At 31.5% G+C, this 18,016-nt stretch overlaps 1 protein-coding gene across 1 annotated transcript; it reads left to right on the top strand.

The window, feature by feature from the left end:
* The first annotated feature begins 350 nt into the window (after positions 1–350).
* LOC132747444 (toll-like receptor 6) lies at positions 351–3,023 on the top strand. Its single transcript, XM_060736828.1, has one exon. The coding sequence runs from the start codon at positions 790–792 to the stop codon at positions 2,989–2,991; it is 2,202 nt and encodes a 733-aa protein (XP_060592811.1). The 5' UTR covers positions 351–789; the 3' UTR covers positions 2,992–3,023.
* The last annotated feature ends 14,993 nt before the right edge of the window (positions 3,024–18,016 follow it).

The raw sequence follows: 18,016 nt of genomic DNA, 5'->3' as shown, positions 1-18,016 counted from the left end.
GGCATAATATTTTCACTCTAACACTACTATAAAAACATTATATAAGCTTTCAGTTTGTAAATACATGTATTCATTGTTAATTTGCATTTATTCTAACACTATATAGCCTTATATAGCATATAGCCTCTCATCATTTTTTGCATTTGTACTTTATAGTTTACAATTTGTAAACATTTAGAATGATCATCTTGTCAATTGTAAGAAGGAAATTACAAACATACAGACCACGATTTTATAAGGAAATTACATACTAATTTTCATTAGTTGTCCACTTTTTATTGAAATGCATAGTAAACATAAAACTGTCTTCCTCTTTGTTCACTTTTCTTTTTGGCTAATTTGGGAAAAAAATGTTGAGCCTTTAAAATAAAATGAATGTTGAAAAAAAGGGGGAATTCCCCCTTGATCGAGGTGAAACAGTATATAAATAACTTTGACATTGGACAGACTAAACATTATTAAGTTATTGAGACACTAAGTACGTATCCTGCTCAAAACATCGTTTTTATGTAATATTTACGTGTTTATTTTGACCTAAATGTTTATAGACATCTTATTAGGACATAAACTTTCCTTGTTCCGATGACATTACAAAACCTTCTTTGCCGAAAATTGTATAAATACATTTAACAATCATGTTTGATTAAATCTATGGGAATATTAAGTCTTGGATTGTGGTTTAAATGAGAATGTTAAAGTGGATGTGCATATAAAATGACATACACAGTGTTACTTTGTGGAATGCTAATGTGCATACTTTATGAAAACTGCTATGCTTCCATAACAAACATGAGGGACAATCAAACGACAGGGAATAAACAGGAGAATCTTCTTAACAATTCACATTTAGAAAATCAAGGTGAAGGAAAAATACAGAGAAACAATGTCAGAAGATCCCTTCAAGGTCACTTGCCTGTTGCTTGGCAACACATGTGCACTGCTGAGTTCAAATTTGTGACTGGTTCAAATTTCACCAGTCAAAATGCAGTATTTGTATCATGTGATCTAAAGCAGGATGATCATTGGTCACTTCAAACCTACAGGGACTGGATATCAACCAATGAGAAGCAAGTTTACAGTGCCATACCAATAGAAAGAGATGTGCTATTTGCATTTGAATTTAAATGTTCTCACCAGAATGCAGAAGTATCTCTACCATGGCCATTGGCAGCAAAATACCTTTGGTTTGTTTCTGTTTTTAACTGTACAATTTTAGACTATTTGGAGGAATATGATACTGAAGTTAGTATACCAGACACACTTAAAGTGGTTGAATTTGTAAACTCAGAGTTAGAAATTAACAGCGAAACATTTTTTGAGATTTTAACAAATTATGGAAATGTAAGCAAACAGTATGATTGTGGAAGCGAGGTTCTGGAGAAATATGTCTTTAGAAATTGTACAGAATACTTCAGTGAGTTGATACCAGACAACACTGAACTAGTTTTCTTAGAAGCTGAAATAGGAAAAAAGAATATGACAGTTAAAGACACTGATATACTTGAAAAATCGGGAAAATCTTTAAGTAACAACAGTGGTAACATTACACCACCCAGTTTGATTCCCTCTGAAGAGAAAGAAATGCTGGATACAATTGCAAGGTTTGGTCAAGAACACAATAAAGTTGAACATCATTGCAATTTCAAACATCTATTGTACATAGATCAGAGTTATACTTCTACAACTGCTAGACATCGAAGTAATCTAATGACAGACAGATATATTTATCCTGCTCTGCAGTACTACAATATGTCACATTCCAAGGTCAGTCAACTTTCTCCAATGTTTCTTGACTGGAGGAGATATTTTCCCAAAATGAAGTATCTTGATCTTTCTTATAACAAAATCAAGTATTTTTCAACACTCACAGATCATGGGTTACAGAATGGCAGTAAAGGTGTCCTTGACCTTCGCCATAACAATATAACAACCTTGACCTCTGAAGACATTGACACACTGAGAGTGCACAGCAACACAGTTTATGTTGACCTTAGAAATAATCCACTTCACTGTGACTGTAAACTAACTCACTTTGTCAAGGAACTGAAAAATGATTCAAATGAAATTTTAAAGAATTATAAATATCTTCAACATATGAAATGCTCAAGTCCAAGCCAATGGAAAGGATATGTAATTTCCGAGTTAGATGTAGACTTTTGTGAGGAACTTGAATTGATTATCCTGGCTGAACCACTAGCTGTGCTTGGCACATTTGTTGCCCTCTTGATAGTTATTTTACTTATCACAATCAAGTGTAGAAAGGAAATCATGATCCTTGCATTTACGAGACTTAACGTCAACCTGCCATGTCGGAAACTCATTAGACATGAGAAAAAGGCTTACGATGCTTTCATTGCATACAGTGAGCATGATGGGCCATGGGTTATTCAAACATTATTGCCAAGATTAGAAACGCCCTTGGAGAATAATGGGCCTGGGCTTAAACTGTGTATTCATCATAGAGATTTCCCTATAGGTGGCAGCATTGCTGAAAATATCCTTGAGAAGGTAAAAGACAGTCATCACACTGTCCTTGTTCTGTCCAACAACTTTCTCCTCTCAAACTGGTGTAGGTATGAATTCAAAACAGCCTTCTCTCAGAGCTTGATGGAAAGAAAGCGTCATCTGATCATGATCATGAAAGAGGAGCTTGACAAACACTTGATTGATGCTGATCTGAATAGGTGCTTGAAAACATTCACTTTTGTAAAAGCAGATGACAGGCTGTTCTGGGATAAACTGATATATGCTTTAAATGATAAGGCCAGACAACATAAGAATGGCCAAAAAGACATTCAAAATGGGATAGCTGACAATGAGAACAGAAAGCCTGTAAACCAAGAACATGTTATAAACGTAATCATTAGAAACAATGATGTTAATGATAATATACCAGGAGCTCTTGTGAATAAAGGTACCAGAAACAACACTGAGATTCAAGGGGAGAGAATAAATCCTGCCTTCATTCAAGATGGAGTATGGAAGTTGTGATGACTTCAAACTTAAGACTAATTTTCATAACAATATGCTTCATAATCATTTGTGCCAATATGCAAACACTGATAAAACTCCTGTACGAAGTTCAGATTTTACTATGCAACATGGCTTTCAAAAAATATATGGATATATTGTGACAAGGTATGTGTAGCTTTATGTGGAACAAACAATTTCTTATTACGAGAAAAACAAAAATGTTGAAATGGAAAGTTTGTTTGTTATATTTTTACGCTCGGCCGGGTTTCAAAACATTCAAAACATTTTTGGGGCATAAGATAAACTAAAGGGCCTATGTACATGAGTCATATAACTTACTTACTTAATAACTTACTTTCAATGGTATTAAATTCTGGAAGAGTTGCTATGTTAACAAAATAAATGCTTATACATTAGAAATGCATGGTAAATGTGTTACTTTCAAATAAACATATTGTTAAAAATTGACTTTTAAGAAAAATATACCTTGAGCCCCATTGATTTATAATGCACAGGTGACATTGAATATTCTGAATAAAATTCAAACAACTTGTAACATGGGTTGAAATGTAAAAACTTTTTTTTCAACTGACTCTTTCCAAACAAACTCCTAGATCTTAAAAATACATCAATTAGGCTATTTTACTTTTTTCCTGTTTTTGAAAAGCCTTAATTGTACAAGGTTTTCCTTTAAAAGCAAAAGAACTTTCATTGTTTATGAACAAAAAGTTAAGTGTATAAGTGTTATATTATCTTGAAATAAGTATAACAAACAAAGGTCTTTTAAATACGGTAATTATATCCCGAGCAAAAGTTACAAAATAATATTGGTTCTAATTAAAGACCCATAAATTTATTAAATTAACAAGAGCTGTTAAACAGTCAACCAGCCACCCATGGTATAACAATTTATGCAAAGGACTTTTTATACAACAATTTTTTCTGGCAAAAACCTTAACAATCAAATTTATTAGGTTTATGCACTTGATAATGAATAAAACTGTGGCCTAACTTTTGAATTGTGCACATGTGAGTATTAAAAAGAACACTTAAACTTGACTATTATTTTCAGACAACAACTTTTTCCACACTGAAGAACATGTCTTTTAACTTGTTTACATGGTTTATACTACAAAACCATAAATTTGGTACTTTTACATTTGCATCTACTGTCTTTACTTATAATTTTGTCATTCAATCCTTTGTCAACACCTTATAACTACGAAGAAGTGCTTTGCATGGATGTATTTTAAACGAAGTTTGTAAACAATTTATAAAGGTGTCTCTCAATTGAATTAATCATTAAAATGCATCTATACCAATGTAAGAGTTACAAACAGCCCTGAATAACAATTAATCATACTGTCTGATCTAAAAGCCATACATTATGTGGGCAACACCAAATTCATTCACAAGGCGAATATATTTGCCAAAGTGAAGAGGAATAAAATTTACACTTAAATTTCTAAATCCCTCTAAAATTGCATTTTAAACTATAAGTTACAGTTTACATTTAAATTTTAAATTTTAAGTTAAAAATCTGCTGACTCGACTATTTTTTCAAAATACCTGAAGCACAGTTTTATATATATAGCTATTTTGGGTAAAGACAATTTTATCTGCTTATTTATTCATACACTTATACCGAGGTCAAGATACATTGTATCTCTTTCCGAGATGCCAACAAGGTCATATATCCACAAGAAAATGATATTATATAGTTTTACATACAGATGAAAAAATAATAAACAGTGAAATTTAATCATCTTTTTAGTTTAAAATTTAAATGCACTGATGCCAAAAATAAAGATACATACATGTTCATGATTATACTACTCAATAATTAATATTAAAAATTTCAGACTTTTACCAACATTTAAAATCTCCAAATTCATCAAAATTTAAAATCTGGACATTTTCCACATTTAAATTCTGGACATTCATCTACAGTACATTCAAAATTCTGGACTTGCATAAAAATGCAAAATACCATGGACATTCATCAATATTAAAAGTATAAAATTCATCAACATTTGAGTCTAGAATTTATCAATTTTTTAAAATCCTTAAATCAATATACATGTATAATAATTATAAAGGTCTTAAATTTGCTAAACATGTCATAGTTTGAAATTTATCAACATCTTTTTCTGCCATTTGAACATATCCCTTAAAAATATTGATATTTATCTAACCATATTCCTAGTTTCATTGAAAAAACCTTTAATTTTAGCTGTACTAATATGTTTTTTTCATACATTGTATAACATTGTAAGATCATTCAGCAGATAAAATTCTATACTAAACTGGTCAAATAGCCACTTTCCATTATTACTGGTGGAGAAAGACCTTGTTCCTTGAGTTAATGCATAGAAGGGCACCTGAGTTGAACCAACATTCATTAAGCTAGCTAGAATGAAAGAGAGAATAAGAAGCAGGATTCTAACCCACAGCAGAGGGCCTGAAGACCGTAACCACTCAGCTAAGGGTATACAATGACCTGCTTCTGTACTGGTAGCACAGGCAAGTCATACTAATTTAACATACTCAGGTCTTGTGCAGTGCCAAGGAGAGCATTAATAAACTGGAAACACACAAACGTCTTTTCATATTCAATTAAAGTCCTTATATGTTTACTTTAAACATTTTATTATATATTCAAAAGAGCAGAATGTTTACTGTGGTAACAATAGCTTTGATAAAAACAATAAAACTGCATTTGGGACATCAAATATTATCTTTGTTTATTTATTTACCAAAAACCACACATTATATCTTCGCTTGGGATTTTATGAATCTGCAGATGAATAATTGGTCACAAGTCAACAACTTCATAATACATCAACAACCACATAGGATCAAGTAATAGGTATATTTTCAAAATAGAATTTTAGTGTTACGATCATTTGCCTACAAGTTAAATGTATCAATGTATCAAACTGTGCAATTAAAACTGTCATGGAGTTACTGAACGGGACATTATACTTGCATGTTTATTACAAAATCTAAAGTATAAACATCATCGGTAAAAAAGTGTGTCTTTCTTACATGCAAACTTCTATATCACTGGAAATGAAACTTATCAGTTTTTAACATAAGCTGTATTCATATAGTGCTAGAATAAGCTGGATTTAAACATTTAAAGACTGACCAAGATCTACTAAGTTTTGTTTGTGTGTCTTTATTACATGTACTAAAATTACATTATTCAACCAGGATATTACCTTGGTTTTTTTCCACCCTTTATTATGATGCTCGTGATTTTGGGATATTTATTATAAGGTAATTAGAAACCAATATTTTACCTTAAGATAATTTGTTACATTTTCATACTAAATACTTGCCTAAAAGACACATAATTTAAAAGTCATACTTTTACAGTAAAACCTGAAGATCATTTATAAGTTAATTGCATTTATAAGTTATATTTTATATTAAAATCACCAGATCATCAATAAGTTATGTCCTATGTCCGCTACCGGACATTTGTCCCCCAAGACAGTTGCCCCGCCAGACATTTGCTCCCTTTTTTTTTTTGCAGTGGCAGACATTTGCTCCCCTCATGTCTTTGGAAGGGTAGGACATTTGTCCCCCCTAAAATATTTGAAGGGTGGACACTAAAATATAAACAATTTGCTTTTACTTTCATATGTTTTTCTGAGAACTTTTCAAGATCCAGTTATATGAAAAAATGCATTGCAAAACCCTCTAAAATTAGTTAGTGTTAACGGGGAAAGCATTGCAAAGCTCTCTTAAATAAGCGTCAAAAATGTGCCTTAAAAATTGACAGTTCTTACAAGAAATATATTTTTCCATGATTGATAAGGATTATTATAAATGTAACTAGAAAAGAAGTTAACTCTCATTTATCTTTATTCTAAGGTTTATACAAGTTGTCAATTTTCATTTTCAAAGACAATAACTATTTAAATTGATTTTTCTAAACAATTTGATATATTAGGCTGAGATTAAACAACCCTGTCCCAAAGAGTAAGATTATTGTCTGACGCAACATTTCTAAAATAGTAACCCTGATAATGACCTTTACATAGGGATGATGGAGTCATGAAAATATTAATAAAACATAACAATGTACATGTAATATAAAGAAATATCTTAATGGTCATATTATTTTGTCTAAAACAATGTCATGTGACAATTAATATTTATTATGTAATGGAAAGTGACAGAATTGACTGAATCTATAGAATGTTACAAAGGCTATTATACCTTAAAGCCCACCAGTAGCATATCTTTTTTAATTTTTCTTTAATCTACATAAATAACATAGCCAAATATTGTGTAGTGGTGGGGCTTTAAGTGTTTTTGACTCATAAATTTATGATGGTGAGCAATATTCAATCAGTCGGCCAGGCTTTAAATCCCAGGCGGCCGATAATACTGGAAATTATATTTAGAATATTTTCTGCAGCTGACATTGCCATAGCAAATGTTTTCTATAAATAATATTTTAAAAGGATAAAACCAGAAAAGGAAAAATGATTTTTTTTATCATAAATTTTTTATCATAAATTTATAACAAGACTCGCATGTGATAGCTTACATTAAATTTTTATATCATTCAGGAAATATTCAAGCTGTTGTATAATTATCTGGAGATGTGACTCTTGCATGTATTTTGCTCTGCTATTTCATTATGTGTTAAAGAAATGCCTAGAAAGGGTGCTTAACATAGCTTAAGGTGCCCAGGGTGTCACCCATCATATCTTGCAGGGGATTTTACCTGAAGCTAATGGGATCATAATTTAAGCCATGCATAGGTGATACTTTAAATGTGTTTACATTTTATCACATAATCACAATCTATCATCAAATTCAGTTTTTTTTTACTAGTGACTCATCCTCAGTTTTAATTTATTTTTTTCTTCACTTTATAACATTTTTTTTTGTTCCCACATTGTACTCACCAAGTTCTTGTCTTATGCATAGATTCATCACATAACAATTAATCTAATTCAGTTAATTTATCTTGATTTAGAGAAAAAAAATAAAAAATAAAAATAAAAAAAGATTTATTTTTTTTAAAACCATGCAAATTATTTTTTGATTCTTAATTTTGAATCACTATGATGAATTTAATTCCACAATGTGAGATTTAACTATCAATTAAGTAAGGTCAAGGTCAGAGGTACTATGCAGCAAGACTTTGCGCTGGCTGTTCATTGAAAGGAGTCTGAGTGTAGAATATCAAATTTTCTACACTAATAAAACATGAAAATGGCAAGCATTTTACTTGTGGGTGATCAATTATAGTATTTTGATATTGGAATCACTTAAATTACTAAATGGGACTGTTGCAAAATTTAAATTTGCACAAATCTAAAAGTGTACACCTTATAAAGTATTAACTACAAGTATCAAAATGCCTAATGTATACAATTTCACAATTGGTAACAAATCTACTTCCTGTGCTCACAAAAAATGATGCAAGTTGATCAAATGATACATTAAGCTTGCAATAAATGATACAGTGATCAAAAATAGTGCTTGCAAAAGAACTCACAGGGTAGACTTGCAGTAAATGGTAGAGTGATTCTGTTTCTACTATCTGAATTTACAGACACTTTAATATATTATTACATGTATATGAAAAAAAAAATCTGGGCCGTTGCGTTATTATGTCATTATTTATCAATTCATCAAAAGTAACTGATAATTTACCGCTTGAAGTCTGCAAATTATTGCTCAATTATCATAATTTTACAGTTGCTTCCACACATGGCATTTGAAGCTCATCAATGTACAAATTCTGCATAGTTTAGATCCAACAATATACAATATAGCCAGCTGTCTGAATTATGACACAAAATTAACTTTCAGAAAATTTTTACTTTGTCAGAAAATGTTCAGAATGTGAATGATTGTGAAGACTAGTGTTAATGACATCAGTATTGAGGGGATTTCCAAAATCAAAAATGCCTTGAAAACTTACTGAGTCAACTGTTAAGGACCTTTGACCTTGACATATGACAGGAGAGCTTAACATGTACATTTATAAAATACAGTACAACCTCTGCACAGCAATACCTCTTGAGAGGCAAATATTTTGGTTGTTGCTAAGGGGTGTTGCTCTAGAGAGGATATTTCTGAAACCCAGAGGTTCTTGTACAAAGGTTATTGCTATACAGAGGGTCACTCTGTAGAGGCTGCACTGTAAATATGATAATTTATCTACTTATTATCAAGGTGTATAAACCATCAAATGATCATACAAAACTGGCACTTTTTGTAAAATTTTAGCAAAACAAAATAACTCCTTCCTTCAGAAGTGGTTTGAAAGACTAGCTTGACAATGTATGTGAAAGAATATCAAATCTTTTTTATCAACATGTTCAAACTTTAAAGTACAACTGGTCTTTCTTAAAAGGTAATGTTTATTAATGGGTTCACAATATTCTCTACTTTTAAATATCTTTTTCTTTTTTTTTCTGTTCAAGACTGAAAAAATATCTTCAGCTTGCCAAGTTTTTTTTAATATAACATGTCAAACACACACAGTTTATCCATTACAAGCTCAGTAGGACATTCAATTTAAAAATATTCAAATCGCCTGAATTTTAATCGAACCAAAGCTGAGTTTTTTAATGTATATTTAATCTGTAAAAATACCCAAGCTCCGTTTAATTATAAACATATGACCAAATTTTATGTATTCCTATATGCGAGGAAATGAATCGAGTTATTGTTACAGTACTGACCTGATGTTGAAATAACAGCTTTATAAGTAGAAAATAATACATCATTTCTTGCTTTCCATTTTATTACTTTGACTTATTACATCGGCAATATAGCAAAGTTTTGGGTGAAAAAGCATTTATATGACTATATTCAAGCCAACAGGTGTTGTTTTTTCATGTAAAAATGTTTATATATTAAAGAATGTTATAGAAATTTTTCGAAAGTTATGTTATATATATTTTTTAGAGAGATTATACATTAAATATGTGACATTTTTCAGGTAAGAGTCAACTTAAATTGTTTGCTGTTTGTAAACAAAATGATATTTGTCAGGTGTAACAATCAATTTCATGGTGTGGCCAATTATAATTTTGTTTCTTTCTAAAAATCTCTCAGCATTCAAGTAAAGGATTTTTAAATGTTAGTTATATGTAAAAAAGCAGGCTAAGGCCATCCTTAAAAAAATGTTTGTTTGCAGTAACGCGACCGACTCACAAAATTTGCCCCTACTCAAATGTTTTTTCATGGTCTGGATAAAAAAAAATTTTTTTTGAATCAGAAAATTATGCCGTGTGCTTTGTTTTTGTTCTTTTAAAGGTTAATAGAAGAAATAAAATGTAGTTCTTATTAAATTAGAATTCAGTTATCAATTATTACCAGATTATCAAAGCATATATTGTCCAGCATTTTGAAATTCCATGTTTATTTGGGAGTACAGTTCAATAAAAAAAAAAAAAAAAAAATCGACCTACCTACCCACCTTGAAAATTCTGTGTCGGGTTACTGCAAACAAACATTTTTTTAAGGATGGCCTAAGGATCAACCATGCTGTAAATATTTTAGCTTCTTTAATTATTGTTTAGCTTTTGTTAATTTCTGTATTTTTTCAAAATGAAAGGGGTAGAATCAGTTCTTGCAAGCAGGACTGTAACTTAATCATGTTGTCAATTTTTCAGTCCCTTAAAATATTAATTGCCCATTAGGGTTTTCCTAAAAGAGGCACATCATACCCCAGAAACAAATAAATAGTTCATTTTATAGCAAGTAAACATTTGTTTTATAATGGCTAATAATGATTTGAGAGCATGTTAGATGCTGATCACCTGAATAAGTGGTGCTAAATGTTAAATTATTTGTCATAAAAGTAGCAGAATGTAAATAAAGTGGGTATTTTGACTTTAATATAAAATACTAAATCACTATACCTGCACTAGTATCAGTACTAATTGCCAACATGCAACAAATGCAAACAATGGTTCAGATAACTTAAGCCACTGAATAATTTTTTCGGTTACAAAAATGCAACAGAACACCAAAACATGAGAAATAAAAATAAAAGCATTTCTGGGGCATAATGGGCCTTTAAATAACATATGTATTCTTTAAATAACATATGTATATCTTCTATGAAAACATACTCATAACAGGCTCATTCTGGGCTAACATAAACATCAAAATCACTCCAGACATGTATCTAAGTCAGAATGACACAAAGTTTAATCTTCAATGTATATAAAGTCATAAATTAAACAGACATTTAAATTTTACTGCCAATAAACTCAAAGAAGGATATTGCTCTTTCTCCATGAATGAGTAAACAGGTGTTAAATGGAAATTTTGTTTTCATGTAAAAGCATCATTAAGTTTGATAGATTATATACACAAACAACATACCACAGTCAGACTTGTCTTTAAAGACCAGTCATGACAAACAGAGAATGTGGTTGTAATTGACAGGTTGTCTCTAAATTCAGGTTACTTTGAACTCCAACTATTGCTCAAATGGGTAAAATAAATGTTTGCTTGCCTTTTGAGACATTTTTTCTTCACATGTAACTATATATTCTTACTTTGAGCAGACCTTATTTAGTGCTGGTTTTAATTTGAAGATGGTCTTCTGCTGAATTTGCTTTAAACTGGAGGTACTTTTCTATATGATCGTGGCCTTTTTGAAGATAATTGTTATTTGCAGGTAGTTTTTATTTGATGATTGTTTTTATTCGGAGGTGCATTTTATCTTGTCTATAATTATCATCAATTTATGCAGGCAAAAAGAAACTTGTTGTCTAGTATTTTGCAAGTTTGCGTGCCTTGATTGTAATCAACTAAAAATGATTAACTGTCAAAAATAAGTTATATTTAGCCTTGAAACCACAGTGCACTTTGCAGTAAAACTTGTTGATTTTAATTTGTTATAAACTTGTACATGTATATGATGTTATATTTAAGGTATTATTTAATCAACATGAAAACTACACTTGTTCTTAGCATGCCCATAGACTGGCAAGAGAACCAATCAATGAGACCAATGTAGAATGTGTACGAAAATCAGGGTCATCATGGTCTAAATGCACTGTTTGTTGTTCAGTCAATAAATATTTTGAAATTCTCCCTAAAAGATGAATGGTTTTGTCTATATTAAAAGACGGACAAGTTCATTTAAAGAATTTAGCAAACCACTGGTTAATGGCTAAATGAAGGACACTGACGCTAAGATAATAACTCAAACATAACAGTACCCCATCATTGATAAAAATTTTAAGCCAAATCCTAACAATTATTTATTCACATGCTAATCAACCTGTTCTTAAAAATGAATAGCTAAGAGAATCCTTCCCCTATCCACTGTGGGTAAGAATCCCAGCAAGATCTTTGGGTAACTTAAAGTGAGGAAGCTACCTGACTCAAGCTAACAGAAGGTCCCTGGTTTTACTCAGTTATCCTTTTGTGCCTAAATATTGTATGGAGAGAAACTCGGAAAACAGACATTTGCCCCGGGACAGTTGCCACCCTTGGACATTCACCCTAGGGCAAATCTTGGCCATGCAAAAAGGGAACAACTATCTGGAGAAGTGAGCAAATGTCCTAAAATCAGGGAACTCTGGCTATACAATTTAAAAGTTTGACATGAAATGGTCTGCAAGTTATCCTAGCTTTATACTTGTGGAATATAAAAGCATCCAATTCATGATCGCCACTTGCTTTCCAGTTGATAATGTTAAAATTCTTGATGCTGTAACACCTCAGCTATGAAACTACAAGAGAGATTATTAAGCATTCACAGAGAAACTGCAGATAAAAAACTGGGATCAATTTCATTACATACAATAGAAACACAGTATTAACTGATTAAAATCACTCAATTATGACTAGCTGCCAATGCATGTGTATTGATTTTGTCACATTTAACACTGTTACAGCTCTCAATCTAAAGCAGATGCCAAAAACATTACAAGTTTGCTAGTTATAACATTAAATTATAATGCGCAATTATAGGCATTAAGTAATTCATTTAAGTAAAACTGAATAGAAATCCTTGCAAGATATAAACAGATGAAACTAAATATGTGAATGATTGAATGAATGATTGAATGAATGAATGATTGAATGAATGAATGAACAAACGAAAATAAATACATACATACTAATGAATGAATGACTGACTGACCAACAGAGAGACCGACAGACGGAATTAAAAGGGTGACTGTAACACAGCTTGGTATTTGACAAGATGCTTAGGTCACTCATCATTTTGGTCCTCAGGTAACTATGTCCTTGTCTGTTACTTGATCTTGCTGGTCAAGTCAGAATCAACCAATCCATGTTATTTTAGAATATATACGGTATTTTAAAGTCAGAATCAATCAATCTCCCAGCTTCTATTTTAAATTCTCTATAGGTACCTGCCTGACATAATCAATATAATGAATTTAATACAGAATCTCATCAATAAACACCTATCATTTATACAGTGATATCCACTTTTCCATGCATGTAGAAAACATTGACCTTTGCCCTCTATGTTGCTACAGTATGAAAAAGTTCATGGGTTGCAAATTCAAATCACTTATTTCAGCTACACCTGTGTAGTCTAAGAAGACCCTATATTGTTGCTTAAGCTCAATTTTTGTATTTTGAAATTGAAAACCCTGAAACATTAAATGGAATGTTCCAAATTCAAAGCTGGACAAGTTCATTATAGAAATTCAGCAGGTCAAGGATTTATCATTAGTGCAGTCCTGAGAAATATCAAAGATCATCATGTATTGCCAAGTATTGCCTATTGATTTGTAAAACTATATTTTCTTTTTATAAAAAAGAAAAATGTCATGCTATCTTTTTCACTTTAGAATTTTAATAGAATTTTGATATTAAAATGTTGATATTAATTTTGTGTTTAAAACTTAAAATAATACCTTGGGCTATATTTTCTGCATGACTCAAATATATATATATTTTAAGCCCATTCCCCATATTAAATGACCAGGAGTCATGGTCACAGTTTTTTGTCCTTGTCTGTCCGTATGTCTGTCTTTAATTGTATTGGTAGCAACACATGCATGTTCTCAAACTTGAACAAAATCTACTTCTGAACAAGAGCACGAGTACTATGATTTTGACATATAAATGACCTTTGTCCTTTGATGTCATTTTTCCAAAGTTCTGGAAATTTTGCTACAGTTTTGTTATCAATAAACAGATATAGAATGAGAATATTTTTTCTTAATATATATATACATTTTGAAGCTACAAAATTGTTTTTGTTCTAAACACTAACCATGTATATATAGGTTGCCTAAGGTTTTATCTAAGTTATCAAAGACAATCAATTGTTGAATAAAGAATGCTTTTAACAACATTCATAAAAAGAAATATCTATTGTTATACATCACTAATAAAATCTAAAGTTTAACATAATTTATAACTCGGCACATATTGTGTAACATGTGAGCACCTGATTGCCAATGGACATAATAATTATGTTAATTATTATATCAGTAAACAATCCAGTTCAAAAACTCAATAAGTCTAACTTGTATCATAGTATGGGGACCTTTCTGTTGAAAAAGTGTCAGAGTTAAATCATACATTATACATGCATAGTGCGTTAACTGGAGTGCAGGTATTAGTTACCCGCACTCCAGGGCATGCCCATTGATTGGCTCATTTTTGCTGGGGTTTACTTATTGTTACGGCAGGGAAAGGGAAAGCGCTAGAAATATCACATTCAGATGCTCGTCCATTGGTTACTTTTTTCTGGGGTTTCATATTGTGACAATAGGGAATGTGTTTTTATGGCTGACTATGATACAAAAAAGAAAGAATATCAAAACACTCTGCAATCTGATTAATACTCGGGAGCCATGCCCCCTCGTACAAATCAGATAGCTTCATGTTTCAATGCTCTTTCTATTACAAGTAATTTTATCAGCTGGTATGTTATTGTCCCTTTTGATTCTAGGGCATTTGCCCCCCCCCCCCCCTCCAGACAATGGCCCTAGAACATTTCTATTAACAAATATCAGCCACTGCAAAAAAAAGGTGGCAAACGTTCAGAGGGGCATCCGTCTAGGGGTCAAATATCCTAATACCATCCCAATTCTAGTTAAGTGTGATGTCAGGCTTTGAATTAAGAAAAACTGTTTCGGTGGACCAAGCAAAAAGATATTTAAGACCAGAAAATGTGTTAAAGTCAACATAAAAGCATTAAATCAATCAATCAATCAATAAATCAAACACAAAAAAAAATAATCAAACAAACAAACAAACAAAAATCAATCAATCAACAAACAAATGCACTTTACATTCAAATGTTTAATAATTCAGCTAACATAGAGAGCAACTAATTGCTTGTGAGGAGAAAATATGTAAATTATATACAAGTAAACATATGTAGATCAAAACTTGCAATAGTACACTTTGCTAATTTCTGTGAAATAAACTTTTAAAGTTTCAACTATAAATTTTCTGAATCAAAATACTTCACTTGTGAAGCTGTTTGCAACAAACATAAAACAGAAAAAGAAAATATAGACTATTATTGCAAACAGGAGATTTATGAAGTATTCATACTGGAAAAGTTGAATAAACACTAGAATTGACTGCCGTTCTTGAATAGAGTGATTAACATATGAATTCTAATAATTTCCCTGCATTAAAGTGGAAAATTGCTGAAGGTTTTCATTCTCAGTAAATTCTATATCGATCATCAACCAGTTTAAAGATTTTTCATTTTATCTTTCTTTCACTTAAAACTGCTCTTGGATAGATTTATATCCTATTACTATTCTAGATCAGTGCTTAAGCTACATCATATAAAAAAAAATCATAATTTTTGTATGGTTTATGTTGCACCAACACAGTATAGTGAAGACAACTTTTCAGCTATAGAGAAAGACCTCAGGTGCCTCTTTTTGCATGATTTCTGGCATGAACAGGCACCTGAGTAGAACCATCAATGTTCATAAGCTAGCTGGATAGCTTTTTCACAATCATGTATAATCCAATGACGCGGGCACTGAGCTCCAACCTACAGCAGTGAGATGCAAGTGGTTTGAAGTCAACACTTGACCAAGGACACCCCTAAAAACTTTTCAAACTGGAAAAGAACATTTTCAACTAAAATGTATTTAGTATTATGAGACCAATCTACATGTAAATTAGGCTGTGATAATGTGAAAATTTACTCAAGTCATTGTGTGTATTTAATCGCCAACGGTTGCCCTTATGGGCAAGTCGTCCAGAAGAGTTTTAGTCATTTTAGATTTTGGAGGATAGTGCAAAAGATGCCCCAATTCCAGATTACTTCTTCTGGTTCTTTTGCATTCTAAGTGTTTAAGCACTTATACACGGACCTCGATTTAAAGTCTTATCCGAAAGACTGATTAGTAATTTTAGTTGGCCAGCACAGAAATGGAACCCATAATGTGGATATTACAAGTCTCACGCTCTTAACGATTGAGCTTCCGGGGCTTACTTAATTGCTTACTCAAGTCAATAATCACTCTAGCCATATCACATCAGAAATTTTAGAATCAAAATTCATAGGCTGACCAGTTATAGTAGAAACATGTCAGAATTGTACCTAGTATTCAAGGACTCCACAAACAAATATAGAACTTTTTAATGTGGTAAACTTGTCAATCAATAGACATACAAAGGAAGATAAAAAACATCAATAATTAATTCAGGTCAAGATAATTAAACGATACAAGTTTTTACAAGTAATAGATTCATCAAAGTCTTCCATAATCAATGACTCCTCAATGTAGGCAGGAAATAAATGAAGGACTACCATAATGTGTTAATTAACTTAGCTGTATGATACATAAATTGTGTAAACTCTTCCCTAATCCTATCTAATCCTATCTCACAAAAGATACGAAATAGTTAAAAAAAATAATAAATAAATAAAAAACAAAAAATAATATGGTGGAGATAATATTTCAAAATTTCAAGCAATACAGTCATACCAAGATTGTACCCAATTTCAAAACAACATACACCAAAGTGACAGCAATATTTTTTAAAAACAAACAAAACAACACTGCATACTAATAAAATAATGACTCTAGATCTCTTGAACCTCAAGCCTCAGAGATCCATAACCAGCCAAGGTCATAATTTCTTAAATGTTGAAGTAAGTCAAACATAAAGATATCCAAGGCCAATAATCTTTTTAACAAGAGCTGTCGGTAGGACAGCAACGCTCGACTATTCTAAGTGCTTGATAGTAAAAAAATGCTTGATACAGTTACCTCCTCCTGTTTACAGGTTGGGGTAATGATGGTGAACAAGTGTGCAAAGTTTCAAAGCCATATGTCAATGGACTTTGAAAATATTTTAACTATTACAAAAACTTTAACGTAAATTCTAAGTCGAAAAAGGGGCATAATTCTGTCAAAATGCTTGATAGAGTTACCTCCTCCTGTCTACAGGTTGGGATCAGGATGGTGAACAAGTGTGCAAAGTTTCAAAGCCATATGTCAATGGACTTGGAAAATATTTGAACTATTACAAAAACTTTAACGTAAATTCTAAGTCAAAAAGGGGCATAATTCTGTCAAAATGCTTGATAGAGTTACCTCCTCCTGTGTACAGGTTGGGGTCATGATGTGAACAAGTGTGCAAAGTTTCAAAGCCATATGTCAATGGACTTTGAAATTATTTTAACTATTACAAAAACTTTAACGTAAATTCTAAGTCGAAAAAGGGGCATAATTCTGTCAAAATGCTTGATAGAGTTACCTCCTCCTGTCTACAGATTGGGGTCATGATGGTGAACAAGTGTGCAAAGTTTCAAAGCCATATGTCAATGGACTTTGAAAATATTTGAACTATTACAAAAACTTTAACATAAGTGGTTACGCCGACGCTGGCGCTCGGGTGACTGCAATAGCTCTACTTATTCTTATCGAATAGTCGAGCTAAAAAGTATTTATTGTTTTAATAAATTATCTAAATAGTTTTACATGTAGCTACAACAGTCAGATTACATAATTGACAGACTATTTCTAATTCACATTGCAAGTATTCAGTTTCTTTTGAATTTATTTTAGTTTGA

The sequence above is a fragment of the Ruditapes philippinarum genome, unplaced genomic scaffold, assembly GCF_026571515.1.
Source record: "Ruditapes philippinarum isolate M1 unplaced genomic scaffold, ASM2657151v2 ctg368_1_1_1_1, whole genome shotgun sequence".
In the NCBI taxonomy this organism is placed as follows: Eukaryota; Metazoa; Mollusca; class Bivalvia; order Venerida; family Veneridae; genus Ruditapes; species Ruditapes philippinarum.
This window is presented reverse-complemented; position numbering and strand designations above follow the sequence as displayed.